At 40.5% G+C, this 24,870-nt stretch overlaps 2 protein-coding genes across 2 annotated transcripts; both read left to right on the top strand.

The window, feature by feature from the left end:
* Positions 1-325: 325 nt before the first annotated feature.
* LOC147903327 (hydroxycinnamoyltransferase-like) lies at positions 326-2,087 on the top strand. The gene is made up of 2 exons (XM_087373084.1): positions 326-894; positions 1,042-2,087. Exons 1-2 carry the CDS (start codon positions 469-471, stop codon positions 1,951-1,953), a joined length of 1,338 nt encoding a protein of 445 aa, XP_087229210.1. The 5' UTR covers positions 326-468; the 3' UTR covers positions 1,954-2,087.
* A 19,012-nt stretch (positions 2,088-21,099) lies between these two features.
* Positions 21,100-24,220, top strand: LOC147903326 (uncharacterized). The gene is made up of 2 exons (XM_087371378.1): positions 21,100-21,235; positions 23,874-24,220. The coding sequence occupies exons 1-2, from the start codon at positions 21,100-21,102 to the stop codon at positions 24,218-24,220; spliced, it is 483 nt and encodes a 160-aa protein (XP_087227504.1).
* Positions 24,221-24,870: the final 650 nt, after the last annotated feature.

Raw genomic sequence — 24,870 nt, 5'->3', positions numbered from 1 at the left:
TCTACGTGCATTCTTAAGAAAAAACTTGGGAAAAACAAAAAAGATGTGACACGTGATGATATCACGAATAATCAATGGAAAGAAATGTGTGTGGGTCTTGAAGAAAAAGCTTGAAATAATACAAAAGGACGTAACTTTTTGGGATATTTTGTTCATGCAATTGGCATTTATTTGGCATTATTATTCAGGAGGAGTCAGGACCCATGTGAAAGTATGCAAGGCCTTCTTTTGTGGAGGGCCCATGTGGGAAGGACCCATGTGAAATATGAAAGGTCTTATGGAGGGCCCATGTGGAAAACTGCACAAAATGTGATGGTTTTGTGAGGAGAAAGGAGAGCCACTCAAGGCGTCCTAATCCTATGAATAGTTCTCTCAGAGATGAGACTTGAGCAATCCTCAACTTCTTGAATCTTTTAGCAACCCCTTTGAGCTTCTATACCCACTTCTTAGTTTCTATTCCCCTTCAATATGACGAATCCCATGGTTACGCTCCTTGAGCCCTCCATGGTCGTCCCCTCTACGCCTACGCAAAGGCAAGATCTATACCTTTCCAGCCTCGACCTATTCTGGCGAGACATTCATTACAACTTAAGGCTCGTGTTCTACCGAATCGGACCCAAAGATTACCCGAACTTTGTCCGGACGTTGAAGGAAAGCTTGTCGGCCGTCCTGGTCCATTTCTTCCCGTTAGCAGGGAGATTGGGGAAAGGAGATGATGGGAGGATTGTGATCGACTGCAACGACGCAGGGGTGGAGTTCCTGGAGGCATCGATCGATGCTTCTTTCGAGGACATGGGCGAGAACTTCGATTTCCAGCCGTTCTTCGCTGAGCTGGCTCAGTGGGGGCATTTGCGCAGGTCGGATAGCTCCGAGGTGCCGCTATTATCGGTGCAGGTATGTGCAAATCTGATTGCTGTAAAAGTCTACTCTACTAACTGATATGTAAGTAGTTGACAGAGAAAGTTGATTACAGGTATGTTGCAAATCTGATTGTACTCCACGAAGTGAAAATACGTTATTGACAGAGAAATTTGTTCACAGGTGACTCGATTTGTGGACGGGGGGGTTGCGGTAGGGGTGAGCCACAGTCACGTAGCGATAGATGGGTATTCGCTATGGCATTTTATGGTGTCGTGGGGGGAATGCGCGAGGGGGGTGCCCATCTCCAAGCCACCCAACCACGATAGGACTGCCTTCAAGCCAGATGAGATCTCCGAGGAGACAGCCCAGTTCCTCCCTTACAAGCTAGTGCCTTTCTTCCCAAGAATAGAACCAAAACTGCTCGTCAACAAGGTGTTTCATGTCAGCTCGCACACCCTCCACAAGCTCAAGAAGATGGCCGTTCCTGTTCTTGTTCCCGGACACCGGGTCCGTGAACCTTCCACTTTCGTGGCTCTTGCGGCCCACTTCTGGCGCCACGTGACCTTGGCCAGACAGCTCCCCCCCGATGCCGATCTCAGCTTCGTTGTGCTTGCCAATCGGCGGTGGCCTCGGCCCTCCTTGCCATCACCTCCGCCTGTCTCAGATGCCTACTTTGGGAATGCCATCACCTGGACCAATGCTCAGGCTACCGTTGCGGAACTTCTCTCCGAGGACTTCCCTGCCACTGTATCTCGCATCATGGATGCTATTGATTCTTGTACCAGCATCGACTGTCTTTATGGTACCATCCATTGGCTCGAGCTCCATGACACTCGTTTAAGGCTTGACACCCATTGGTTTCCAGGCATCAGTATGAATGTTGCTAGCTCCAACCGCTTCCCTGTCTATGATGTTGACTTTGGGTGGGGCAGACCTAGTGCTGTGCGGCCTGTGCGTGCAGGTGCTGACGGTGAGATATGTCTTTATCCTGCCCACATGAAAGGAGATGGAGGCATTGACGTGTGCATCAAGCTCGATCCCCTATCGTTGGCCCATCTTCAAGAGGACCCTCATTTCTTGCCCTCTTCATAACAATTGGCTAAGGTAATTTTGGACATTGAGTGTATTAGTCAGCTAATGCATCTGCAAGTATTTTCAACTCGTGAACCACTTAGAGCTCATTTTAATATAAAATAAATATCAATGCTTTTAGAGAAAGAAACTCTCTCTTTAGGCCAAATGAGTAGTGTGTGCTTATTTGCCAATAATCGATAAACATGCAAATGGAATCCATTGTTCTTAAATAACATGGTGCACTGAGATGATACACAATTTCTAGTCAAATAATGCATAATTGTACTAAATCTAAATTTCAATCAACAAATTTGGAAGGATAATGAATTATTAGTTGTTCTCAAGATAATGAAGTAAGTATCTTCATAAAATTGCAAAGATTATGCTTGGCACAACCTAACATGTTATTTAATGCTAATAAATTTCCATCCATGATTAGTGAAATGTCCCTAGAATTAGAAAAGCTTTAGCATAAGCATGGTTTGCAATCTTATATTTGTCTTCTTATGAACTAGAAAAACTTACCATAGTGAAACTAAATCCAAATGTCTTCATTAAAAGCTCTTAACTTTCGAGTTACATGGAATGTTATAGGATGTGTGGTAGAGGCCCTTGATTGAAACGATACTCAAACTACCTTGGTACCTAGAAAGATATGATTTAAACCTTTAAATGATGTCCCTTTAAATGTTGACATGGAAAGACATGATTTAAAGCTTTAAATGATGACGTGGAAGACATGATTTAAAGCTTTAAATGATGTCATTGTCAATGTAGTCCCTTTCAAGGTATTCTCAATTTGGCAAAGTTTACCTTGGAGTGCCTCATCTACACCTACTCTTTGTAGTTAGCACCATTTGTATGATGTTGAAGAATGATTTCCTTTGGGAAAAGTTTTAAAAGGATCTAGAATGGTTCATTTGGGATCCTCCAAGGGTGTAGATTTGCTTCATTGTTTCAAAGTTGCAACAAGGATACAATGTAATTGAGATTACACAAGACATCTTGATTGATATGTCACAAAAGATGTGAATCAGTGGCCCCCTTCAACACTAGAAAAAGCATGGCAATTATTGATTTTTAATCCAATGTGCTACTCTCATTATAGAATCCCGTGGGATAGAATAGATGCATCTTCGAAGAGGAGTAAGAGCATAGGATGAAACCAAAATGTTGTTCACTCTATAGATTGTGAGAGAGGTGACTCTCTCTTATAGAAAGGGGGAGAAGGTAAAACCTTCCCTACATAAGTGGCAATCAGTCCCTACATCAGTGGGAATCAGTCCCTACATCAGTGGGATTGGCCTAAATCAAAGAAATCTCCCATGTGGGGGCCTTTGGCTTACATCATCACTTAGGTCACACACTAGACACATCATAGCACTTGATGTGCCTATACTACACACACAAACACACATGTGACTCCCCTAGATGCACACATGCACCATAGAGCAAGCCCTTGATCACACTTATCCCAACATACCCCCCTCAAGGGGTTGCCTCTTGCAATGTCAAGGATACATCTAGTCTCATAGTTTCTCATGCCATCTAATGGTGGTCAAGGGTAAATCTATGGCTAGGATCTCATGCTAGCAAGGGTTCCCAAGGGTGAGAGGTTTACAAAAATGGGATAGAGCCCCCCAAATGGTTCTCTCTCTTGCATGTACAAGGATTAATCATAGGCCTTTGTGTGGACCTAGTTTCTCATGTCTGCAAGAGGTACCATGGGATCAAACACACATCACATGGCCTACATCATATGGTGACTAGAGGTGATAAACATATAACATTCTTTTTGGAGTACTACTCCAGGCAGAGAACCTCAAAATTTGACGAAGTGATGATAAACAAAAAGACAAAGTGCTTAAAAAGCATAGTCTTTATTTTCAAAGTTTGATTCTTCATTTGTTGATGGAGTTCTTTCTTCAGCCAGATTTGCTTTGTTGTTGAAGTAGCCCTTCTTCACAAGAAATGCTTCATTCTCTTTGGAGTTCTTCTTCTTCATGGAATAACACATTCCCTTTTCCAATTGTAGGTAAAGGAACTTAATAAGCAAGATATATTTGAAGCATTTCCCTTGTGCACCAAATACTGTGAGAAGATGATCCCAAGCTTCATGTGAAGTTTCAAAGCCATCAATGTGGTGAATGTATTAATCCCAAAGCAATGATAGCAAGAGCGTTCTTGTCTTTGATCAACCAATTAGCTTCTTCTTTTGTAGACTTCTTTTCCTTTCCATTCACAACATTCCATATCCCCTTTTTCATAAGCATAAACTTAGCTTTTGTTTGCCAAATATGGACACTAGTTCCATCAAACTTCTCTATTTGCTTGGGCTTAGTCATCTTTACAATTCAAGTACTCATCAAAAGAGAATCACATAGTCATCATTCTAAATGCAAAGTATAGGGACACTTATGAGCTCCATGACTGAGTTCTACTACTCAAGTGCAATCAAAGCAATGAAAGTTTGCAGTAAATAATGGAAGCCCCTAACTTATAGTGATTACTCAACACCCTTTGTCCAAAATATGCAGAATTCTTTCAACAGAGACCAGGGTAGATTGGAGGGTGCAATTTGCATAGCTTGTAGCTCTATTCAAGGGGATTTTTATGTAGAAAGAAAGGCCTTATACCAGGGAAGGTCCTCAACCAAGGAAACACGCAATGTTGCGCCAGGTCGCCATAGCCGAGCTTGGTAAAGTCGACTGGTCTTTTGTCTATTGCACCTCCAAAACTTGACCAAATGGGCTCAGACTTCATTAGCAGCTTGCCTGGCCCAAATATGGCTACAAGCAATTGAAGATATTTCTTCTCTATCGATAGAATTGATCGATTGTTCATCAAGTGAAGTTTGTGTCGACATTGCACGTACAAGAAATATCTCTCTAATTGCTTGCAACTGGAAGGTTGCCCATACACGAGGAGTCTATAGCTCAGGGGATTTGAACAATGGTCGTGTGTAATGGGAGAACTGAGCTCTTCACAAATTTGGGGAAGAAAGACGAAAATGGAGATGATGAGGAAGCTTTGAAAAACTAGTAGTTCATGCTAGAGAGAGCATCTAATGCTAGGCTAGGTTAGATCTAGAACCTAAAGCTCTTTTACCAAGTGTAGAATCCCATGGGATAGAATAGATGCATCTTGGAAGAGGAGTGAGAGCACAAGATGAAACCAAAATGTTGTTCACTCTATAGATTGTGAGAGAGGTGACTCTATCTTATAGAAAGGGGGAGAAGGTAGCACCTTCCCTACATAAGTAGCAATCAGTCCCTACATCAGTGGGAATCAGCCCCTACATCAGTGGGATTGGCCTAAATCAAAGGAACCTCCCATGTGGGGGCCTTTGGCTTACATCATCACTTAGGTCACACACTAGACACATCATAGCACTTGATGTGCCTCTACAACACACACAAACACACATATGACTCCCCTAGATGCACACATGTGCCATAGAGCAAGCCCTTGATCACACTGATCCCAACACTCATAACATTAATATGTATCTTTTGGATTTATCGACTCCCCATTACAACAATAATGGGCCACTTGATGGGACAATCTTATGTTTTGTTTTGTTTTGAGAGCTGGCTTTGCTGTGTGAGGCACTTACATCCACCAGACATCTTATGGAGAACTCTTTCCCCCTGCCTTATTTATTCTGCACCACCTCAAGTGTGGACCCTTTGTTCAACATGGAAACTAAGAAAGAAAAGAAGATACCAGGGCCCTGAAGGACCTAGGCATGCGAGAAGAAGATACCAGGCCACTGAAGGACCCAGGCATGTGGGACTTATGATAAACAAATCACTTTGATCCAAGTCTTTTCAATGCATCAATTAAGTTTTGAAATAAAAGCTCTTAACAACAATCTTGTTCCTTTCCCACATTAGCAAAAAAAAGCCCTTTATTTGGTGTAAAAATGTCCAATTTTATTAAAAAGGATTAAAAGCTATTGAACTCCTTGATCTAAAGGTGCTACAAATTTTTAATACTCTCGAGAAAGTACTTCAATTGGAACCTTTGGGTACAAGCTTTTGTGGCACAAAAAGAATTTGTCCTAGGCCAATGCATAAGACAATATGAAGGCAAGGTCAATAGTAATGCAAGGAATGAAATGGTGCATGCACTAAAGATGCGAAAAGAAGCGAAGAAAGATCTTACAATGCCGTACCAATCCTCTACCAATCATAACTAGTGAGAAACGATTGTCAATGAAAAAGAGGAAAATATGTTGGTTCATACAAAACATCTAAGAGATTGTGATGACAATTGCATTAAGTAGAGAATATGTGACAATAATGAACTCATTTTAAGCACTTATAAACATTGTCGTTGATTTAAAAGAGTAGGAAGAGAAAAACCCTCTTCTACTCTAGGATATTAAATAGAGTTTTGATTGGCAACTCTCAAGAATAACATCAATTTCATTGCCTTGAAAAAAGAGTCTTTGACAAAAAACAAGATCAATTGATATAGATAATGATCAATAAGAAGAGAACGTCCCTCTATGAAATAGACACTTTCTTAAAACATGCCATATTTGAAACATTCTTACTAAAAACATGCATGGAAATATAACTTCAAAATTTTAAGGTGATTTAAGTTTACATAGATACTCAAATAAAGTTGGTTTACATTAAATGGGTGGTCAACCCCCAGAAAAGACCTTGTACAACTTGCACCATGCCCATGGTGCAACATAACCTACAAAAATTTCCTAAACTTCTTCTCCCTTGCTTTGAAGTTTTGGGGACCTCAGTTCTGGCCTCTTTGGTGGCCTCCTTTTCCCTATTGCGCTCCTCTTTGACAGCAGGATGCTCCTTCAGAGTTGATACTCTGTGGGGTGGGAGGATTTGCAGCAGTGTCCCTTCTTCAACTACTACTATCATCTCCAACATGTCTTCAATGGAGTCCTCCAAAATCTTCATCTCACTCTTGTCTTTTTATTTTGGATTTATGTAGAGTTATCCTTTGTTCATTGGAATAAGAGCTGCCCCAAGGAGGTCATAGAGGTTGTGCAAGTTCTCAAGATGCCCGGCCAGCTTCCAGTTAGTATGGCAGTCGTTCGAGCTAAACAATGAATTCATGCAAATCATTATCCTTGTTGGCCATTGAAAAATTGAGGTGTAGAGAAATCTCTTGAATATTCAAGCTCTTTCTTGTGTAAACAATCGGTAGAAGTAGTGGCAGTGCGAGGAGATGGCTAACTGAGAAGAATGTTGTCTCCTATAAGTAGAAAACCTACCCTAAGCCACTCAAACAAGTGGCTATGCTTATGTGGGTGCATGCTTAGTCTTGTCTTTTTGTTTTGGATTTAGGTAGAGTTGTCCTTTGTTCATTGGAATAAGAACTACCCAGGGAGATCATAGTGGTCCACATCCAAACCATTCTTGAGATCAAAATACTATTAGCACAGGTTATCAAGATGCCCAACCAGCTTCGAGTCAGTATGGCAGTCAAGGTAATCAGGGAATTCATGTGAATCACTATCTTCTGAGGAGGTATAGAGAGTTTTCTTGAAAATTCAAGCTCTTTCCTATGTAGACAATGGGCAGCTGTAGCAGTGCGGTGTGAGGAGATGGCTAACTCGAAAGAATGTTGTTTCCTATAAGTAGAAAACCTACCCTAAACCACTCAAACAAGTGGAAATAGATAGCTTTAGAAAGACATTAGATCCAAAGGGAAGAAAGTATATACAGGCAAAGATGGTCATGTTTGCATGTTCATTTGCAAAATGATTGTGACTAGAATGTCCACCACGATGATTTCCTCTTCCTCGAGAATTCCCTCGATTACTACTGGATTGACCGCCTTGGTCGTATTGCTTCTTGCAACAATCTCTTTCATAGTATCCAAACTTGTGACAGTAGTTGCACTGAATGTTTGACACATTGGTGGATGCATTCCCTTGTCCTTGAAATCTTCCTCGATTGGAATGATTTCCTCTTTGTTGATTCTAATGTTGCTGAGGATGATGCTGCTACTGATGTTGATTCTGACTTTGATTTTGTTGATGATGACCACTTTTCTGATATGATCTACTTCTGTTTCTTCCTTTACCTCTGCTTCTATCTAAAGTTGTGAATGCCTGATCTTATGAATGACCTTTACGTGCTTAAATGGCATGAGTCCTGAGTTCTTCACCAAGTAGGACTAACTGAAGTTCTTCCAGTGTCAGAATTTACCATTGGATGTCAATACTCTGGACTAGATCCTCGTATCCCTCTCCTAGTCCATTCAGAATGACTTGAACCATTTCTACGGGGTTCATAGTCTCTCCTGCTGTTGCAAGTTAATTGTTGTAGTCTTTAATGCAGAGTACATAAGCATGACCGGTTTCATTGCTGTTGCGGAAACTCTGGTTGACCTGGTTTCTCAAGGTGAGAATCCTTGATGTGTTCTTGGACTCGTAGAGAGCTGCGAACATATCCCATGCTTCTTTTGATGTCTTGACTGTGTTGAGTTGTCTTAGCATGACATCTTGCACATTCTACTTGATCAAGTGATATGCATACTTGTCTTTCTTATCCCATTTTGCTTGAGCTCGGGCAATGGTAGGATCTGCTACTAGTGCAGAAACCAAGGATGTTTTTATCGAAGGTATAGAAATATATTATTATAATATACTGGCGAAATTTTTCATAAATTATTTTTAAAAGTTTCAAAGAATTGGCGAATTATATCTTTTGTTATAATTTTTGTTTCAAAACTTGGCTAAATATTCTAGGACATTTAAAAAACTTTCAATTTTCACAAATATATTAAAAACTCTGTCTTTTCCGTTTTACATAATTTCAAAATACATGAAAAAGCTAGCATTTAGGATACTGTAGAGTATGCAAAACATAAAATTGTTTAAGGATAATGAATATCCTTCAAATCCAATGGGGAAAGAAAATTCTCAAAGTCTAGTTTAAATAGTCCAAAAAAGCTAATTATAGCCTTTTCTTTTACAGCTTGACTTCCAGAGTGCTAATGCTCTATCATACGGAAAGCTACTAACATCATAAGAACAAGAATATAATCTCAAGCTAAGATCTAAGTTATCATCTAGCTTATTACAAAGCTTATTCTTCAAGTAACCGAGAGTACTAAAACACCTTTCATCCTCAACTGAGCCAAGAATAAAGGTTTGACATAAATTTGCAAGCTTAAAGTACTCAGAAATGTTATCTTGTAGGAATGTACTATGAGAGAGCTCATTCCAAAGCCGAACCATCGAACCTTGCATTTGAACATTTTTTATTAAATTACTTTGTTGGTGCATGACTTCTCCAAAAAGGGAAGACTGTGAATAAAGCTTTCCAAAATCCAACAAACCATTGTACTTTATATTGTCCATGTCAATGTCCCATCCAAAGTGTTTTTTGAGAGCATCCAAATGATTCTTTAGACCTGCTTTGATATTTTCATAAGATCCATTGACCCAAAAATGTGGAAATATGATGGTAAATGCTTCCATTAGGTCATTTCGTGGAAACCTACTTCTAATCTCATCTACCACTGCACTTGCAACTTCACTAAGGGCATTTTTCACCATTTGTACTTTCTTTAAAAAAGCCTCTTTTTTAATGTATTGTAGTCTTTTATGTCGTTTGTTTTCTCTTGTCATCCTAAAAATCTGATTGTTTGCACGAAGGCAAACATATCCTTCTTGGTCACATGTTAAAAGTGAGGAATCCCCATCTAGGTCTATTAAACTTTTCCAATCTTTGAACAATTTCTCGTCTTGAAAACTGGAGCTTGACTTCTTATCGTATGCTGTTGTTATACTCAAATTAGTGAGTTTTATTACCTTGACATATTCATTGATATAAATATCCTTTGATTGCGACATTTTACTCAACATATTCATTTTGTCTAAAAGAGGAATAATTCCACACAATCCCAATATCGAATCTATGTTGGTCAGTTTATGATACAAAATATCTGCCTTTTCAACCTCTTCTTCTACCTCCATGTGCATTAAATAGACCAAAGTCTTGTATTCATCCCATAATCTTTTCACTGGCTGAACCAAAGATATCCATCTAGTATCCACATTCTTTAAAATCTTCCTCCCTTTTGTACCCACTGCTTCTGCAATAACTCTAAATTGATTGTATCTTTTTGGACTCTTGCAAAAGTAAGAGTAGCTTTTTTTAACCAACGTCTCGATTCGTTGTACTGATGGAAATGTGGACACAACTTTATAAGCTAGATTTGTGCGATGAGCCATACAATGTATCCCAACACAGTAAGGAGCATATTTTGTTTCTATTTGTACAGAGACACCATTCCGACAACCTTGCAAGACTGAAGCACCATCACATGCAAAACAAACAAGTTTCTTGACCATCTCAGACTCTGTCACACCTCCATACTCTTTTAAAGCTTGGATCAAAACTTGCACTAAGTTATTAGCATTGGATTCTGAATCAAGTTTGTGTACATGTAAAAAATATGGTTTTCTCTTATTGTTTTCTACCACGTACAAATGCATTCCCAACCACGATGTAGTATCCAAAGCTGTGTACTCATCCAATGACAGAAAAAAAGTCTGCAAGTTTTAAAGTCTCCTTTAAATCATCAATTATGACTTGGTTCATGTGGTTAGCCATATCTGTTGCACTACTCCTTGACCAATGCATGCTTGCCAAATTAGGAACATCAAAAAATTGAAGATATGATTGGTAACCCGAGAAGTCTATCAGTGAGTGGCCTTGCTTCAATATTTGCATGATAGTTGAGAATTACACTATCTTTTCTCTATCAACCTGATCATCGATACATTCCCAACGCTTTTTCAATGATCCTTCACTTTTATTTCTGCTAGACTCTTGTGCAAGTAAGAACCTATTGTACTCAATCTCATTTTTTAAGTGGCGGTTATTTTCCTTGTCCCATTCTTTGATCACTTTCTTTTCATTACTTGTATCTTCTACAGTCTTGTAAACCTTCCCACAATGCTTCTCAATTGTATCAATCTTCAATTGTAACCGTGCCTCCTTTTTCCTTGCCTATGTGCATATTTTACAAATGGCCCACTTTGGTGCATCCCCAGTGTCCACTTGTTCTACGTCTAACCAAGGATATTTGGCTACCCAATCTTCTTGAAAATTCCTTCGAATATCCCAAGCTCTCTTTCTCTTCTGCTTACTTGAAGAGTTGCAACCTTGTGATGCATTCTCAATGGCTTCTTCACTTGGTGTTGACATTGATGATACTGTTTTCGACATTTTTCCACTTTCCAATCCAGTTAAATCCACTACCTCATTATTTGTCAATGATGTGCCAGCTGATGAATTTTCAATTCCAATTGCATTCCCTTGATTACAGTTTTGTGATCCTATCTTCCCTGCTTCCAAGACTTGAAAACTCAAATCCCTGTTAAAACTATCATCGTTAAGTAGTGATCTAGAACATTGATTTCTAGCATGATGCATTGTGCCCGGAGCATGTTCAGGAGTCCCATAAATTGCTTCATGATTCATGGATGATGAACTTGAGAGTAAATTCTCTGGTGTACTTGATGTTGTAAACATGTTTATATTAGTGCCCAATGATGTAGAAGGTAATAAGAAAGATGTCATTTTTGTATTTTTCTCTAGAGCTTGAACTTTCTTCTTTCTTCCCATGATAAGTACCTGTTCAAAAAATTATGTCTTTATTAGTTGAGCATAAAATAGAACATAATCTCTTTTCTCTAAACACATGCTGAAAAAATAACATAATAATTCTTATCCTTATAAAATTATGTGCACTTCAAGTGTGTTGCAAATCAAGTATAACACACCTTCCAAGAGAAGAAATACTTTAATTTATTTTCATACAAATCTACTATATGAATACAAAATGAATATAAGTCCACCACATGAATACAACAACAAGATATTGCTAGCTTCAAAGCAACATTCATCTCATCAAGGGGCTGCATTGCTAGACTTGCATTACATCCAAAGCAACATTTAAAGGTAGACTGAGTATATTTTCTATGTTGCTAGCTTCAAAGCAACATTCATCTCATCAAGGGGTCGCATTGCTAGACTTGCATTACATCCAAATGTTGATAGGATTCTATAGGTATCCATAAGTGCTATTCTCTCTAAAGAATTCTCAGTCATCATCTTTTCAAAGGCATGTTTTTTAATACACTTTAATAGTGCACTATCAGGCATGTGGCGAGACTGTTCAAAATACCCAATTGCATCTTCCCAAAACTGTATAATCTCTGTAATTATCCATCCTAATGCATATATGTTTGACTGAGGGCTATACACACCTCTCCTAGAAAAACATTGAAGCTCAGGTGCAAACCACTTCTTTCGTGCATGCTCTTGCTCTTTCTTATGCTTCCTTTGTGTAAATTGTTGGTCAGTCTCTAGAGGTGTCTTCTTCATATCCTTAAAAGCTTTTCTAGTCTCTGAAGAAACTAGTGCCATCCCCCAATCATTATGCCAACTCTACATGCACCATTTGCTGTGAAATCTAACAGAATGTTACTAGGATGTAAGTTTGTATGAATCCATTGACCCTTATGTAACCTTGCTAGTCCAGCAATGAGTGCATGTATAATGTGGTGCACATTTGAACTAAAGTAGTTAATTTGCTCTATTTGCTCCCTTGTGCATACATCTTCCAATGTTCCTTGTGCCCTTGCCTTCGTTTCTTTGCCTCTTTTTAGGACTATGTCAACATAGCGCCTAAACCTGCCTTGCTCATATGGTAAAGTTCTCATGAAGTCCATCAAGCTACCACCATTAAAACATGGTATGATAGTCCATAAGGGCTCTTCTGGAGTTGCTGCAATAACACGAACAAGCACAGGATGCCGAATTTGCATTTGTGCCTCCTTCCTTGCCTCTCGTGTACGATCCCCTATGTCACCCTTATATTGCTTTCCAGCATAGCATATATGCTATAATAATCCTGGAGCACCTATGAGTTGTACTTTGTAGACAAATCCATATGTGCCAGAACCTATATTTTCACCAACTTGGATCTCATTTTCAGTTATGTACATCATGAAGGACACATTGCTTATATGACTTGCCCTAATCTGTAGCTTTTGAGAATCACTACCTTGTACTTCTCGTGTTTTTCCATTCAAAATCCTTGCACTTTCTTCTCCTTTTGCTACTTCCTCCGCCCTTCCGAAAGCAATTGCTGACTTTTTCTCCCAACTTACAGCTAGTATGGTTTTTACATCCGACTTTATAACCTTTGTCTTATTTTTAGCCCAAAAGGAATTCCATAAATGCATCTTTTCCTCATTAATATCATTTGCAAATGTTGGGTTCCTTGCACATGCTTCATTAAACCGGGCCAAGACATTCCCAATGTTGCTCTCTACCCATAGCATAACATCAGTGTCCCATTTTGTGATCCCTACAAGGTGTTTCCTGTTAGGATCTAGTTCTACTTGATGCCTTGTATTCAAAACAACTTTACTCTTTAGAGTATGCAATCTAGAAGTGCTTTCTATGGTCATCTCCATCTTCTTTGCACTCATGTTATTTATCTCTGCAAGAAGCTCATCTCGAAGGACCTGATTGACATACTTCCGCTGTCCTTTAGATAACTCAAAATCAATCGCCTTATGCTTAGATCCTTCCATCCCTAAACCATATGTAGGATCAAAACAAAAGAGCATTCAAAAATAGTTCTAAATCTAAGAAATGGAACAACTTTATCATAGCCCACCATACATGAAATTGATATCAACTTATTAAAAAAAGAATAATCACATCACATCATGCATACCAAACAATAATGCTAGCTACATATTCACAACAGAAACTTTTAAAAAATAAATAAGCATATATTTCTACTAGTTTTCAGCTACAACTAAGGAACTTGGTCCTAGGTCATGGTGCCTCTTAGCCCCCTGCCTTGTGAGTGCAGGAACCAGACACCACTTCCTGAACCAAGCCCTTATTTCATGTTTAAAATCATAATACTACACTACATAAAGCATGCCAAACCAATTTCAACTTACTCTATACAATGCACCAATAAATACATTAAAAAAGAAAGAGCACATCACAGGCAATGATGCATATGCATATTCACAACAAAAACTTTTAAAAAATATATAAGCATACATTTCTTCAGCTTGTCAACTAGATCTAAGAAACTTGGTCCTAGGTCGTGGTGCCTCTTAGACCCTTGCCTTGTGAGTGCAGGAACCAGACACCACTTCCTGAACCAAGCCCTTATTTCATGTTTGAAATCATAATACTACACTACATAAAGCATACATTTCTTCAGCTTGTCAACTAGATCTAAGAAACTTGGTCCTAGGTCATGGTGCCTCTTAGCCCCCTGCCTTGTGAGCGCAGGAACTAGACACCACTTCCTGAACCAAGCCCTTATTTCATGTTTGAAATCATAATACTACACTACATAAGCATACATTTCTTCAGCTTGTCAACTAGATCTAAGGAACTTGGTCCTAGGTCGTGGTGCCTCTTAGCCCCCTGCCTTGTGAGCGCAGGAACCAGACACCACTTCCTGAACCAAGCCCTTATTTCATGTTTGAAATCATAATACTACATTACATAAAGCATACATTTCTTCAGCTTGTCAACTATATCTAAGAAACTTGGTCCTAGGTCGTGGTGCCTCTTAGCCCCCTGCCTTGTGAGCGCAGGAACTAGACACCACTTCCTGAACCAAGCCCTTATTTCTTGTTTGAAATTATAATACTACACTACATAAGCATACATTTCTTCAGCTTGTCAACTAGATCTAAGGAACTTGGTCCTAGGTCGTGGTGCCTCTTAGCCCCCTGCCTTGTGAGCGCAGGAACCAGACACCACTTCCTGAACCAAGCCCTTATTTCATGTTTGAAATCATAATACTACACTACATAAAGCATGCCAAACCAATTTCAACTTACTCTATACAATGCACCAATAAATACATTAAAAAAGAAAGAGCACATCACAGGCAATGATGCATATGCATATTCACAACAGAAACTTTTAAAAAATATATAAGCATACATTTCTTCAGCTTGTTAACTAGATCTAAGAAACTTGGTCCTAGGTCGTGGTGCCTCTTAGCCCCCTGCCTTGTGAGCGTAGGAACCAGACATCACTTCCTGAACCAAGCCCTTATTTCATGTTTGAAATCATAATACTACACTACATAAAGCATGCCAAACCAATTTCAACTTACTCTATACAATGCACCAATAAATACATTAAAAAAGAAAGAGCACATCACAGACAATGATGCATATGCATATTCACAATAGAAACTTTTAAAAAATATATAAGCATACATTTCTTCAGCTTGTCAACTAGATCTAAGAAACTTGGTCCTAGGTCGTGGTGCCTCTTAGCCCCCTACCTTGTGAGCACAAGAACCAGACACCACTTCCTGAACCAAGCCCTTATTTCATGTTTAAAATCATAATACTACACTACATAAAGCATGCCAAACTAATTTTAACTTACTCTATACAATGCACCAATAAATACATTAAAAAAGACTTGCTACCCATGTGGCAGCAGATCTGCTGCCTATATGTCAGCCTTAATTCTTTTCCTACTGTAGTCAATCCTCTACAGCTACTGGCTATGGTGTATGAAAGACCAAAATTCAAAAAGACATAGATCAGGGTCTATTGGGAAAGGTTCCTCTTCATCAAAGACTGTAGATTGAATTCCATTTTATGTCTTTAGAGGATGCTGCACGATGCTAGCTTATGTAGATGTATGCTTTTATTCCTATGTACTTTAAGAGTGGCTACTTTTTGCAAGTAGTTTTTCTCGTTTCTTTTTTCTAGACTTCTGAGCATGTTGAGCAATGAAGGTGCTTCCTTCTACTCCAGATTTTAAGAATCACATCGGTAAGCTTCCTGCTTGATCGTTAAGCTTTGCCATGGCTCACACACCTATTTCTTAAGGAAGGATAATGCCCATTCTTTCCAGGGAATCACATGAATGTTATTGTGTATTACCCCCTTCCGTAGTATGTACGAAAGAGTTTGTATTTCTTTTATGCATAATGAGTTTGTATTTCTACAAGCAGCCTACAACTATGTAGATGAAGAGAGAACGTCACCAAGCTACAACGTAGATTAAGAGAGAATTTTGTCAACGTGTCTCTACAAATATGCAAATTAATAGAGAACGTCATCATTGGAGGGTAGAGAAAAAACTTCAATCGCTAAGGGCATCCGTGAGCTTGTAGAACGAACCAAGAAAGAGGCAATGATCTGAGTTCTCACCAGATTTTGCCTGGCACAACCAACAACCAACAGTAGCTGATTTCAACACGTCAACAGCCCCTAATCTCCCTCAAAGCTCGACCTGTTGGTAGCCACAAATTCAGATTTATGTATCTGAATACATCTTCAATGCACTGATCAGTACTTTGGAGACTACCAAGCAACTTTACATACACTGCCACATAGAAACATAGCAACCCCAACACTTGGATTATATAGTGAATTAACGACTCAAAGAATCAAAGAACTAGCTCAAAAAAAAACATGAATCGGACGAGAAAACTACACGTCTAAAATTAGAGGGAGAGATGCCTGAGTGGGACACTCATATACGAGAAATTGTGACGCTGCCAATCGAAAGATGCAGAAAAGATCGTCACTGCTTGATCACGAGAGAGAGAGAGAAGAAGGGTACCGGCCCTTCTACTGAGAGCAAGATTCGGGCTGCATCGATCAACGGGGCTGTGATCAGTAGTGGATGATCGATGGAGGGAGTCGATTGTCTGGATATATTATTATATAAAAAAGAAAAGCTCTGCGCAGTGCGGATTGTGCTCTCAATCAAAGGTGGTGTCAATGAAAGGTGGTGCACGATCAAGTTAATGTCATAGGGAAACCTCGATGTACTACTATTGACATAAAACATAATCCACAAAAGGAGATGCCAACAATGACTAAGTTTCGGTCTCGACACATAGTAATGCAGGGAGCAGTGCACCCAATGAAGGCAGTCTGAGAAATCCCTCAGTGCTTACTACAGGAAATAATTGCAGAGGGGAAGGACAACAGTTGTTTTGGTCGATAGTTTTCAAGCCGACGTCTAGACTGTGTTGAGCAGCTTCAACGCCCTTAGTGTCAGTATCGATGCTGTTTCTTCCAAGCTCATCATGACGCTGGGCTTGAGGATCCATCAACCCCTCGTACTCAGATGTTTTGGGTTTACTGGTGCAACCACCCATGGTGCCCGCAGCCCGGTCCTTGGAGATGAACAAAACAACGGTCACACGGTGTATGGTGTGATTCCCTAAGAGGGAATGCTATTGAGCAAAAGCAAGTAGACGTGCGGAGAAGCTGAGGAAGCAAGCGCTGCAATGCAGAGTACGGAGAAGCTGAGGAAGCAAGCGCTGCAATGCAGATGAGTGAACTTCTGCCATCTGCGAACTTCCGGCACACAACGTAACTACTAACTACTAACGTGAATTGTGATTCGTGATCACGCCCATATTTTATGACACAGAAAACTACGAGTAACGAGACCATAAAACCACCTCCAGGCTCCAACTTACACAAAATGGCAAAGCGTCACGATAGAAAGGCGAAGCGTCACGACTCACGATAGCTGTTTGTCCCAACTCAAGGATCCAAGAACAAGGTGTCGAGCATGGGAGACGAGAGGAAGGCAATCTACGAGAGCAAAGGCCAAGCTGCACTCTGTCACAACCTAATATCTCATAACAGCCTACATTATGACCACCTAAGTGGTAGCGCCGTCGGCTTTAACCCATTCCTTTAAAAATAATCAAATTAAAATAATCAAATTAATTAATACACCTTAGAAAAAGGAATGCCCTCCTCCCCACCTCTAGAATTTGATACCATAAGATCTAGTGGGTAGCTCGTGGCAAGCCACCATGGTCTCATATTATATATATAATTCCACAACTTTGCAACTACTTGTTTTTCAGAATTGTCAAGTATAAATCGTTATGTAGTTCGAATTTATGAGCTTCTATAATACAATTGAATGGACCCGAATCAGTTTCACTGGCAATGGATTCCGGGTGCCGTTACTACTCTATCCATGAAGATCCATGTACTTCTTCAAATCTGTGTCCATGTATTCAAATACCAGGTTCAGAAGCCAGCTCACTCTTCTTCTGAACATGCTCTACGCATAGCAGGCTGCAAACAATGGAAGGGTTGCTTAATGTGCAAATGGAAGTAACAGGACACCACAGTTAGCGAGGAATTAGTGAGCAAAAGGAGACAGAAGAGAAGCTAAAAGTAAAAGAGGAGTTGTTACGACAAAAATCTCCAACAGAAAGCTGTAGCTACTATATCAACACACTGAAAAGGGACAGCAGCACCAAGGTACTAGTGGATAGCCTAGCTGCCTATGAGAGCCATAGTGCTAGCAGTTGCAAGAGAGGGAAGAACGAGACCTTGCGAGTTGAGTAACGACCTTGAATGTGGAGTAAGTAGTAGAATTGCAGAGGAGATAAGGCTGCAACATAGAAAATAAAGCCCACAGGAAGTTGGCGCGCTGATAGCCGAGCTACAAGTGGACACAAATAGAGGCTTGAATGAAGGGATGGGTTGTTTGTAGAAGGAGAGAACCTGTTTGAAGGAGGCATGGTAGGGAAGGCACTTGAGATGGTAAGAAGGAGGAGGAGGAGAGCAAGTCGCGGTTGATGAAGTTGGGATGAAGTGAAGCATAACCAAAGGAGTCGGGAGCTTAATAGAGATGGAGGAATTTCAAAAAAGGAGGCAAAGAGTAGGATGGAGTGCTCAGTGCACCAAAAAATAGGGGTTACAGAGGTGAGGCGCAAGTGCGAGGATGTAAGGATAAGAGCTAGAAGGTGGCAGTGCATAACGGTGCATAATGGCTCCAAGATGGCGGTGTATAACGGTTAGGGGGTGTGGTTTGGTGGGTGTTGTGTGTAACTGAAGGTTCATGTGGAGATAGATAGCACCTTTCATTTACACTGAGTCCAAATGAGTAAGAAGGTACAATGATAAATTAAAAAGTTACATGGTAAACAACCATAGGAAATTAAGAAGGAAGCAAGTAAAGGAAAATAATCACTATATAAGTATATATATAGGGAAAGTATCTAAAGACTCAAATGCAAGTTTAAAATCACATATACCATAGGAGCTCATTAATCATGTATTTTAGATTACGGATTGCATTTACATTTTATGCAATATCAAACGGCTTCATGTTCAAATAGATAAAACCTCTACATTATTATCATTCTAGCAAACATTAACAGTTAACACTAGATTATACTTGATTGCACAAGTCTTCTTTTGGTGCTTAATTCTATAGATCTACCCAAATTTTTAAATTGCGTATATAATATGTTGGCGAAAGTTTCCAAATAAATTTATCTATTATATAAAACTTTGGCGAATTTTCATGGACTTTATTTATAATTTTATAATCTTAAAGGCTAAACCTAGCTCTTTTTTTAATTTTAGTTTCAAATTCTGGCGAATATACTAAGCTCTTATTTTTATAAAAGCATATAAACTTTCACAAGCCATATAAAACTTTCGATTATTAACGAAACTAATGCGAAAAAATCATCCATGGCAGAAACTGTTTGTGTAGATGTAGATCCCGATGTAGATTCCATTCCTAGTGTTGTGACAACAGATGGAGTAGAGCTACTGGTGGCTGGATTGTCCAGTGGTCTAGGTGTAGACCCATCGACATACTCCCATTTGTCCTGAAGCACAAGAATGGTCTCCATTCGGTATTTCCATGTACCATAATTGGAGTTGTCTAACTTAGCAGATGCCTTCAGATTGAGGTTGCTAGTCGACATGGTGCAAGAAATGTACTCAAAAAGTGTCCTGAAAATCTCTGTATGAATCAACTGCAAATACACTGAATATGCCAAGTGAAATCTCTGAACCATCGGTGAAGATAGAACTATAGTACATAAAATCTGATATGTATTACAAGGCTTGTGGCAATGATGTCGAGAATAGCCAAGAGGCTTTACAAGGCTGAAAATGATGTGCACGATGCCGTGAGATAGCCGAATAGGCTTTACAATGGTGGTGTGTGTGTGTGAAATCAAATGCTATCTGCCCACTGAATCAATCTGCAATGCCTCTGAACTCTGAAGTCTGCTTAGTAAACTGATGAACGTAAGGTTTTAGGTAATGTAATGATGTGAAACCAGATGTGAGCATATGGACTGACTCCGAGTTGGTACTAGTCGGGAATTTCAGGCATGGCTTAGATTGGCAACTTGGGGAAATTCAAAGTGTCCCCTCTATGGCAATCTAGTCTACTCTGACAAATAATTCCTTTTCTTTTGTTCTTTTTAAGTGCTAGGTCAGATGCATCGATGTAGAGGCAAATGTGCATGAAGGAAGTGGTTTTGTCGACGAGGCTCAAATGTGAGTGTAACTTGCACCGAAATGTGCAGTGATGTGACGAGCGCGTAGATCATAAAAAAACGAGCGACTTTCCTTTTTGGAGTGCCCTCAAATTCTTCTTGGATCAAGAGATACAACTTGATCTAGGTGGAGGGGCAAAAGGAGTGCAAATGGTGCTCAATGATGATGTGTCACTGCGAGTCACATGCAGTGATGATGTGGCACTGTGCCTAGCAAGAGGTGTGCTAGTAAAGCAATGATGAGGTGGTAGAAGTGGTCACATGAAGTGCCTATGGAGCACTGTGTGTGCCTTGCAGGGGTCAATGCTGACTGGATAGCTAAGGACTATTGAGGTGGCACTGCTGATGTGGCACTACTAAGGTGCCATTACTGAGGTGGCAGAGGTGACGTGGCTGTCAGTGATGATGTAGTAGTCATTGATGATGTGGCAGTTGAGCTGGCAAGGGTGATGTGGTAGTGATGATGTGGCTACCACCGTGGCAGATGATGACACTGTGGATAAGGGTGCCATGTGGCACAGTCTTCACGAGACTTCCTAACTCCTGGTTATTGAACCTGACTAGGCTTCAAGCTTATCTACCACGTGGTGCATATGATGATGTGGCACCTTGAAAGAGAGTCTGTTGATGTGCCCATGTGCCACATGTTAGCTTCTTGTGGAGATGATAACTGTGCCATGTGTTGGCTTTTCGGCCACACCTAGGTGTGTGGTTACATTAAGGAGTGACGAAATCATAATAGATTCCAAGGGAATCACAAAGCTTCTATCACCTCTGTTGATTGCTAAAGGCTTTGTGAGCGGAATGGCTATTGTTGAGGAGCTGAGCATGGAGAGTGCCTGTGTGCTTGCTTGGAATGCTTTGGAGGCAGAGCTAGGTGACTTTGCTAGAGATGGAGCCGTCGGTGGATTGGCAGGAGCCGGGAGCCTATTTGGAGAAGGTTACTGGTGCATTGGAGAGGCAGCCGGGCATTTTGTGTAGGCGGTCGTTGAATTGCGGACAGGAGTTTCGCGTCTCGTTCAGCAACTCATGCTACAGAGGTGTCCCAGAAGTTGAGTTGCGCCTGCTTTCCAGCTTCTTGCTATACCCTTTACCTTTGAGATGAAGTCTCTTATGCTTGCATACCCTCCTCTAGAAATGCCACGGTTGCCTTTTGAGCTTTGTGAAGGCCTTGGATTTGACCTTGGCAAATGGGAGGACGATGTCAAGAAGTATGGATCTCTAGCGATGTATGCCTCTGCCGAAGGTGGATACGAGGGTCGCTATGCTACACATCTCAAGGCGAGGGGATACTGATTCCTCAACATGATAGCAAGGGGTTTGGGCAATGGCGAGGGGCTCATTGGTGAAGCCGAACATGGTGTCGCAGGGGTCGGATGTGCCCAAGGTGATGTAGTCGTGGGCTGGAGGAGACTTGCAGGGCTCGTTGTTGATGAAGAGCTGCTTTGGCAGATCGATGAAGAGCGAGGGAGCTACGCAGAGCCATTGTTGTAGAAGCTTGTAGGAGGCTGCCGCAAAAGATGTGGCCTTAGATGTCATGGAGTAGATGCACTTGTAGTAGCCTTTGAAGAAGCCCGAGAGCTGGGAGTGCACGTTTGAAGTAGCTTCTTTTGGATCCTCCCACCTATCTCTATCTCAGAGATCTCTATTTAATCTACCTCTCTCTCAATGAATACTAAGCTTTTAATGTCACTCTCTTTCAAAGTAGAATTCACAGCAAGGATCTCTCTCTCTCTTTCACAAGAAACTATCATAAGCACTCAAGCAATGAATAGAAATATGGATGGAAATTTCTCTCAAATGGTAGATGAAGATCTCTCATTGGAAGTGGACTCTCACGGAGAACACTCAAGAGAGCACTCAATCTCACAATCTCTCTCACACTCTCAAGAATGACAATGCCTCAGTGGAAGGCAAGGGAGCTCTGATACCATGACAAGATATGAAGAGGGGAGGAGAAGAGTGGAGATGAGGAGAGAGGGCACAGCTAGAGAGCACACCACAAATGACTAACTGTACACTAGATTTAGTTGAAAAAATAGAATACATACAAACCCTTTTAGGGTTAGGGTTAGGGGATCTAACCCTTTCCTTTATAGCATTCTATAAGGTTAGTGCTATGCACATATGATCACGTGATGGTGCTATGCACACATGATCGCATGAACTCTCAACAGAGGCTCCACCACACCACACCCTGCGTTATTGCTACAAGGTATGCTACCTCCAAAGTGGTGGGCAAAGTAGCTTTTGATGATAAGAACTAGTTCTAACGATGGGGAGGTCATCCCCATATGGACTTTATCAGATGTGACAAAATAATTATTGTTGGGCATTTGACCATTAGACAGTAAGGAGGTTCATCATGGCTTTTATAGTACAAACCACTAACATATCAAGATCTTATCTTGCACTCTCCTCCCCATTTGTCTTTCACTTTATGTGTGGTGATTTGCCATATCTGAGTGCATTTGAAAATGCATAAGTCTAAGCTCTACATGAACTTAAAAGTTGTCACCTTCAATCAATAAATGACTAAGAAAGTGTTCAAAAAATGGTCCATCTACTATGACTTCAGTGTTGGATGCATCATCCTCGACTAGATTCAATAGTTTTTTATTCCATTTCATCACATAGTTCTTATTGATACACCTTCAACATGCATTGTGCATACAAGCATCATAAAAGAAATTTTATTTTCTTATTTTGATGTGGGTTGGATCATTCTTAGTGTAGCTACATGTACTATGAGATCCAAGAAACCATTCTTAATGTATTGTTTGGACCTATCAACATTGCTAATGTGTATCTCCCAATAGGTAATGCTTTGCTGCATTAGTGATTCTATTCCTAAGAAAAGAAACAAAATAAAAGTCCTTCTTTAACACAACACTATCCTCCTTATGCTACTTTTGAGTGAGTGCTCTTTTTATGACTGCACCTTCACCATCATGATCAAACCTTTTCCATGTCGAGAAAGAACATGAGGACTGCTTTGAACAACAATAGACAGCACAAAAAACCGCATAAAAGCACATGAGAAATTCTGAAAACACATGAGAGATGTTTGAAAGAACAATAGAGAGCACGTCAAGGTGCATGAGGATAGCTTCAAAGCACATAGTAAGAATATAAAAACACAAGCAAAAGCACACAAAACCACATGATAACTACTGCTTCATGGCTATTGAGAAAGATTGTAAATGATAGAGATGCCAAGTTCACTTCTAGATTTTGGACATACTGCCAATGGGAGTAGAGGATGAGTTTCCTAATGTAGAGTTGGTGGCAATTTTCTGGGCAGATCTGATCATGGCAGAGGCCGAAGTCATTCCGGAAGGACCATGGTCATGGTATGATGACATGCTCTCGTTCCTATCTAGTGGCATCATGCCCAAGTACATGAATAGAGACCAGAGGAAACGCTTGGCATTGTGGAGCCAATCCCTTTGAAGTAGTCCTGGGCCAATTGTACTGATGACATCTAACAAAGGCACTACTGTAGTGTGTTCCACCTCATGAGGAGGAGGCAATGCTGATGGAAGCCCATTGCAGGGTTTCGGGTGGTCATTTTGCAGGTGAAGTAACCGCAAAGAAAATTTTGCAAGCGAGATTATGGTGGCCAACCCTGCAGAAGGATGCCGAATGGTTTGCAAAAAGTTGTGACCTTTGCCAGCGCTTGGGCCAACCCATTGATCGGGATCGTATGCCACTTAACCCCATATTGCCTCTAAAGCCATTGCATAAGTGGGGTCTGGATTTCATGGGTCCATTCAAGCCTGCAAATGCCCGCACAAGGAGCTATTACACTCTGGTAGCCACGGATTATTGTACCAAATGGGTGGAAGCTTGGGCTTTGCGGGACAATATCACAAATTTGGTTGCAAAATGCCTATACTGCGATGTGTTCACTCGGTTCGGTTGACTAATTGAGATTTTCAATGATAGGGGGACTCACTTCATCAATAAGGTCATCAAGCGGATGAATTATTTCTATGTGGTGATTCACAAGAAGTCTTCCCCCTACTATCCATAGGCTAATGGATTCGTAGAGTCTACAAATCATACTTTCAAGTGAATTATGTCGCTGTTGGTGAATGAGTACCACACGGATTGGGACAAGAAGTTGTTGGCAGTACTATGGGCTTACTGCACACCATTCAAGGTGGCCAAGGGTTGACTCCTTTCCAATTGCTGTTTGGGCTGGAAGCAATTACACTGATCAAGCATATTGTTCCAAGTCTAAGGATTGTGGTAGAGGATAGGATTCTTCCGTAGGACTCTATGGTGTTCTGGTTGGATGTTCTAGATCAGTTGGATGATATGCAACTGGAGAGCTATTATCTCACCTTGGAGGTTCAAGCACGGGTGCAAGCAGAGGGTGGATTTGGCCTCAAAGAAAAAATCTTTTGAGCACGGGCAGCTGGTTCTTCTATTCAACACTTGCCTTGGAAGGATGCCAGGGAAGTTGAAATTGCGATGGTCTAGTCCATTCTGGATTTTTCATGATTGTGGATCGGCATCATTTTATCTTGTGGATTTACAAGGGCACATACTTCCACATCTAGTTAATGG

Source organism: Dipteris shenzhenensis, chromosome 3, assembly GCF_047967505.1.
Source record: "Dipteris shenzhenensis isolate YYH24624 ecotype China chromosome 3, Dip_SZ_1.0, whole genome shotgun sequence".
Taxonomy (NCBI): Eukaryota; Viridiplantae; Streptophyta; class Polypodiopsida; order Gleicheniales; family Dipteridaceae; genus Dipteris; species Dipteris shenzhenensis.
This window is presented reverse-complemented; position numbering and strand designations above follow the sequence as displayed.